Source organism: Diospyros lotus, chromosome 5, assembly GCF_014633365.1.
Source record: "Diospyros lotus cultivar Yz01 chromosome 5, ASM1463336v1, whole genome shotgun sequence".
NCBI lineage: Eukaryota > Viridiplantae > Streptophyta > Magnoliopsida > Ericales > Ebenaceae > Diospyros > Diospyros lotus.
The window spans coordinates 35,191,005-35,198,258 of NC_068342.1; the positions used below are offsets into that span (position 1 = coordinate 35,191,005).

The 7,254-nt window shown below is 35.3% G+C and overlaps 1 protein-coding gene across 1 annotated transcript; it reads right to left on the reverse strand.

Moving 5' to 3' along the window:
- Window positions 1–5,017: 5,017 nt before the first annotated feature.
- LOC127801721 (protein SMALL AUXIN UP-REGULATED RNA 12-like) lies at window positions 5,018–5,981 on the reverse strand. The gene has a single exon (XM_052337089.1). It carries the CDS (start codon window positions 5,723–5,725, stop codon window positions 5,408–5,410), a length of 318 nt encoding a protein of 105 aa, XP_052193049.1. The 5' UTR covers window positions 5,726–5,981; the 3' UTR covers window positions 5,018–5,407.
- Between the last annotated feature and the right edge of the window lie 1,273 nt (window positions 5,982–7,254).

Here is a 7,254-nt window from a genome sequence, read left to right on the forward strand (position 1 = left end):
TGGGCCTATACTCACATGCACCAATCTGCATATATGAATACTACATATATATATATATATATATATGCATGCTCACGTAAGAACATAGGTGTTATCCATATTAAACAAATACACCTTTAATTAATTTTGGGACCTAATTAATTATTCACCCTAATTATAATTAGATTATCTTCAATTAGTGGTGTGTCAAAAAAATCAAAGATAATTAAGACTTGAGCACTTTGAGGAAAAAAAATCAAAGGGTACTGTACGTAATTGGGTTATTAGGGTGAAAGTGTTTGTAGCTTTATCTATTTACAAATTATTTTATTTTTAAAAATTGTTGAGAAATTGAATTATATTATTTTTTTTTATCTTTTTCCTTGAATTCGAGTTTTGATATGTGATTTATATGATCCGATCCTAACTTTAACTATATATATATATATATATATATATAACTAGTCATTTCCCACTTTGCCTCGAATCTTTAAATTGAACAAGAAAATGGACGGTAGAGAAAAAAGATAAATATTATCTTAAATATATACAATTATTAATTAATGTTTGAAGGGAACATGCATGCTTTAATTAAAGAAGTACATTTTTAGGAGTACATTAATTCGCAACAACAATTAACAATACAACCGTACGTACAAAACCGTCCCAGCAAGCAAACATATATATATATATATAATTTGGATTGAATGAATGGAGATGAATGAAGATTGGTCCATCGTTGTCATGCCTCCAAACCCTAGCTAGCTCGTTAATAATGGCGGCCGGCCTTTCTTGGTGAAAGTGATGATGGTATATATGTTTTATTTGGCTGGGGTGAACCAATGAGCAAGAAATGGGGCTGCCTGCTAGCTAAAGGGTGCATGCCATTGCCAGTCACCCAGTACAGATTCGTACCCCTCTGGTAGGCCACCCATCGGTCCCCCCTACCATTTCCCATCTCTTGTCACCATAATTACACACACAAACACACACACACACATATATATAGTTATAGTTTGGTACATGTTTATTCATATATATTTATATATATATATTCCAAGATGGCACACTCATGCCGATGAGTTGTCACGTAGACATAATGACACATTGGATAATAACATTTGGTCATCCTGTCAGAAACACAGTATTCATATATATATATATATGTTTGTACATACATACATGGTGTATAATCAACCAATGTTGTTTGTATTTGTGTCTTCATATTGAAGGCTTATATTCGTAGTCAAACCATGCATCCTCAAGCTTATAAGGAAGAGGTACGTTTTCTTTTTGGAAAGAAGACAATACCAACTAAGAGTAAGTAGTGATGATCGATGCAGGTATATACATATACATATACATGAAAGGCAACATGCTGTGTTCTCTGCAAGCGCCACACAGGCTTGCATGAAGCCCGTGGCCTTGCTCTAAGATCCCATATCATATTCAAACATAATTAAGAAAATCAAAGAAAGCCTCAAGAACTCAAACAAACAAAGCTTGAATAATCAACAAAACAATGTATGCTTGGGGGGCGGGGGAAGAAATTAAGCTTAAAAAAGAATTGGTTGCGGAGATGAACACAACAGGTACGCTCGAATAAATGCATGCATGCATGCTGGATTATTTATTAAGTTCATTAATAATGTTTTAATTTTATTATTATTATTATAGCAAATGCTTTTACAAATTTTTCATAAATAAATTTGCCAGAAATATGAAAAAGTAAACTCTACTTTAATAAAACTTCCTGCTTTTAAGTCACAGCAACCGATCTGATAGGCATCCAATCCTAAAAAGTGCTTGAAAGTTGACCAGCTGTGGCTGATTGAAAGGAGGAGGAGAAGGCTGGCATGCATGCATGGGAGACAAACTGAAGCAAGTAACATGTAAAACCGAGAAGATAGCAGAAGAAGCAGCAGCAGCCAACTGGAAGGGAAACTGCCTAATCACACATACACAGTTGTCCTCTCTCTCTCTCGTTTGCTGCTGCTGCTACTGCTGCATTGGTCTCTGATTGAGACAAACAGATGTGTGAAAGTTGGAACATCACTCACAGAGGTCACTTCTGTCGCCCTTGTTAACTAGTGGGACTCATCAGCAATTAATTGCAATTATATTAATTCATTCATTAAGAAGTTCAATTAATAAAATGGTGTATTATTACTGACATATTTGCCAATCCGAATCATTATGAGATATATGGATAATGAGAATTCTGTGCATCATCAAGTGAGTTGAAACCTTCTGCTAATTAGGAATTATTATTATTTTTATTATTTAACTCTCTTTTTGAGTGATCAAGAGAGAGTGAAATAGAAATTCTTCTACTGAAAGTATCATCGAAATCAACTAATTAGTAAAATTATCAGTATTTTAATTTATCGTATCTTTTTAATTACTCTCTAATTATGAATATAAGAAAATGATATCGTTTTATTTATAGAAGGTATATATATCCATTATAGGATTTACAAACTAATCATAAAGGAATTCTAGCTAGGTGTGGTCGATCTCTCTTGTGGAATACCCTAAATTAAAAGAGCTGTTGCCCAAAGATGAGGATGGGACACACACAACTCTTTGTCCATGGATATATATCCCCTTTAATTATGGCATTGTCTGCAGTATATAATTCACTTGATTTCCTGGCATCAAAAGTTATCTAGGGTTAATTATCTAGAAAAAAACCTCCCAATTTATACTTTTCATAATTAATAAAAAATCACAATCATTATCTTTTAAATGTGCAACAAACTTATGAGACACACTCAACATGCATATATATATATATATATATATGATACATTTCTAGAAAAAATTATACCCATAAAATAATGTGTGTGTGAGAGAGGGAGAGAGAGAGATGGGTATGAGTGAAGGAGAAAAGGGGGTAAGTGGCAACTAATAGGAGGGAAGATATTTTAATTTTTGAGGAGGGGAAGAAATGGAGCAATAACAGCAGTTATATTATAGAAGAAGATATATATATATATATATATGAATCATGCTAGATTTACATCATTTTTGTATATCTTGAGCTATATAAGAGGGTATTAAGATCAAAATACCCCTCGTCTCACATGTGCCTCACGCGCTTCTATGCACCTCATGAAAGACATTTTTATAATTGGTACACTTTTGTGTAGTCTAAAATATACATAAAAATGTACTAATAGTATTATTATATATATATATATATATATAGGGGAAGCAGAGCTGATTGAGATGGGAAGTAACAATTTTGGAATTAGAGCTGTGAATGTGAGCTACAACAGGACTACTACTTGTGTGGCTGCAACAAAAAGAGGCCAAACAAACCCAGCATTCCCATGCAAGTGCATGCTTTAGCAAGTTAGAGAGCTTCCAATATATGTGTGTGTGTGTGTGTATGCTTCTTTTAATTCAATATGCATGGTCCCCAATATATGTATATATATATATATAAAAGCTGCAGCTTCTATATATGGATCAACCTCTTTAACTAAATCAATCAATTAAATATATATACTGCAGCTTCTATATGTGGATCAAGCTCTCTACCTAAATCAATCAATTAAATATATATATATATATATATTTATATGGTTGGATCCATGAATTGGGAGAAAAGTTCATTTGCAATTTGTTTATGGGTGCTTGTGACCCCCTTGCGTGACCAAGATTCCTTTCCTCAAAATTGTGTAAAATTTTGGTTTGAAATTATATATTTGTGAGAATATTGATTAGTTTTGCATATTATATTATATATATAGATAACAAAAAAGTCTATAATCTTAGTCTTTATATACTAAGATTGATTAGCTAGTATATTATATTATACTGGAATTAATTTTGTTTACAATCTTAGTCTAGTTTTACAAAAATATAACATTTTGTAGTTTGTTCAAATATCAACAGTGGTATCATTTTATACATACATTTTTAAATCAATTATATATTTTCTTCTTCGAATCATACTCACTTGAGAGAGAGAGAGAGGGGGGGGGGGGGGGGGGGGAAGATTCTTGCAGTGCAAGTTGCAATAGTACTAGAGGTTTGTTTCTTTTGCTTGTAAAATTGAGACCACACCCCATGATGAAAAGTATAGCAACTTTAATTAACAGCAGCCTTTTAGCCTTTAGGAATGGGAAGAGAAAATGAAAGGAGAGAGGAGGGCAAGTGTTGTACACACATATGATCATGTGAAGTCTATAGCTATCAACTCTCCTTATGACATTTATCTCTATCACCACCAATACCAAGTCGACCAATTAAGCCAAGCCCTTTGAGCATAACGCCTTCATATCATAGCTGATATGCATTATGGGCAAGTTAATTCGTTCGGTGACTATATATTTTAATTGCTGAAAATGTGTCTTGAGGTGCTCCAAATGTGTCTCCCACAATATATGTATATAATAGTTATATACTTGAAGTAAATGAATTTTTATGGAAATTAAAGTTACCATTGAATAAATTTTGTAAAAATGTTTATTTGGGCACTAACTATATATATATTATAACACTCAGCTGCGTGATACTCAATATTATACTACTTAATGTCAAAAACTCAACATTAATCAAATAACTTGTTGAAGCACCGTGAGCGCAGCATGGAGGAGGAGACAACAATGGAAGGCAGCTATCACGTGAGATGAGATAGTTTGGCATTTGTATACGTGAACAGAAGAAGAAGAAGAAGAAGAAGAAGAAGAAGAAGAAGAAGAAGAAGAAGAAGAAGAAGAAGAAGTTGGCTACAATGGCAAACCATTAATTAACACCGTCCGATTCCTTTCATTGGGATCATATTTGGTCAATCTTTGCTTATAATGAGTTATATGAACATCGGCGTATATATATACCTTACTCCTCCGTATATAATTAATAGGACTACATGCAGCCCAATGCCCATTAATTGGGCCAATACATTATATTGCTGTTAATTATTGTATCGATAAAGATATGTGTGCGTGCGTGTATATGTATACGTATATGCAGAGAGAGAGAGAGAAAGAGAGAGAGAGAGAGAGAGAGTGACATTGCAGCCAGCAAAGAAAAAAAGCTTAATTGCTTAAGCATCAAATTAAGTTGTCTCCACGGGGTGTAATTAATCAAAGCAGCCTCCGCGAGAAAAATCTCCAACTAATTTACACAAATTCATCATCCTCTAACCCACAAAATATTCATAGTTTCGGGTTAGAGAGAGAAATGAGACTACACAGTCGACTGTACTACAAGCAGCAGTGAAGAGAGAGAAAGAGATGTTAAAAAAAAAAGAAGAAGCAGTGGCAGCAAATCAAAACCAACCGCCTCGTCTTGGCCATCTCTCTCCCCCTCTCTCCCTGTGGTCTCATGATCTGATCATCGATCAGATCCCCTCGCCATATTTATATATATGCCTACAAATTAATTAATTTACGAATCCCTGGATGGATGGGTGGATCTAGCATCGGAGCATTGCAGTTAGGGATCGGAAGACGACTTCTTCGCAAGGGATGGTGAGGCCCATATCGTGGTGGAAGCCGAACTCTTCCTCGGCTAGCTGGAGAAGGCACTGGAACTCCGGGTGAGTGAGGAAGGAGATGGGGACTATGTATCTGCTCCTGTTCTCCCCCACGTACACTACGAAGTGCCCTTTCGGCACGTCCACCGGCAGCTCCTCCTCTTCCTGTAATTTCTTAAGCCCCAAGCTCGACCATTTCTTCAGGATTTGCTTCAGCACCGCCGTCTGCGCCAGCTTGTTTGATTTCCTCATCGCCATTATTCTCTCTCTCTCTCTCTCTATATATATATATATGTATATATATATATTCTTCTTCTTCTTCTTCTTCTTCTTCTGGGTTATATTTCAAAGAGAGAGAGGACTTGATTTCTGGGTTGCGACTCGGATAGGAGAGTTTGTGCTCTGTGATTTCGAGAGGAGGAGCCCAGATGGAGTGGTATTTATCGACAAATCTCTCTCTGTCTCTCTCCCCCCTCTCCCGGAGAGAGAGAGAGAGAGAGAGGAGGAGGGGGGGGGGGGGGGGGGGGGTACATGTGAAGTGTGGGGGCAAAGGACAGAGTGAGAAGAGGGGGGGAGGGGGGGGCGGGGGGGGGGGGCGCGGGCACTAAAACCAATGGGTTAGGCCTCCAGTGCTGGGCCTCCAAATGACAACATGGTCCCTCCTCTCCTTCCCTCTCTAATTAAGCCACTCTTTCTTTTCCATCAATGGATTATCAATTACCTCAACAGCTACCTCATTTCTGGATAAGATAATGTCCAATTAACATCTTATAATTATAATCGTACCTTTTCTAATATAAAATCATATAAATTATTGCTAAATTCTCTCATGCTTACACAACACCAAAATTAGAGAAACCCATAAATTTAACAAATTACTTACACTAACCACGTCTGAATGAGAAATAAGATACCAACTCACCAAATAAGCTGGTAAAAATTAATAACTTATAAGCTCTTCATGATTTACTAAAATATCCATTCTATCAAAATTTAAGCAGAGCCAAACACTATCAGATTCAGAGTGATAAGTCACATTAATTAGTATCTCAGCAATTAAAGTTTTTTTCTTTTTGGTTCTATGTGAAGGCGCATATTCTATTTTTTTTTTCTTTCCTATTGGGCTATATTCTTCATTTTGAGAAACTGACCTAAAATTAAGCTTCAACATCAGTCCTTTGAATAATGTACTTTGTTCCCAATAGGAACATCCTGTCTCAAGTCTCACCTTCCTGCACAAAATTCATTCCCTTTTCAGTGTGCTTGCTTTGCTTTTATATAAGCTTCTCTCCCATCAGTGGACAATGGACATCTTCTAATTCCAACCAAAATCCTACCATCTCTGATATTTCTTGCATCCAAGTAGATGAAGAGAAATCTTGTCCACAACTTTCTTATAAAATGATAGAAGTCACATACTAAATCAAAACCCATCAAACTTTTAATGCTTGCTTGTTTCAACAAACAAGCTAGTTTGTGTTGCTAGCTACTTCCTTCCTCAGTGTTCGTTTTCTTAGGTTTAAGTTTAGACACCACCGACCAACTCGACCTCAATGGAGTCCCAAAAATCAAAACTTGAATCAAACCAAATTATAAAAAAAGAATTAAATTACCATAAATACCCCAATTATTAAGAGAAAAAAAAATGTTATTCAAAATTTAGATATATATTTAATAAAATAACTTTAAAAAAACAAAAACATCCTAGCTAGTACAATAATCTTGCAGGAAGTATGTAGTATTATATATATGTTTTAAAAATAGTTTCGTCTCGTCTCGTCTCATGA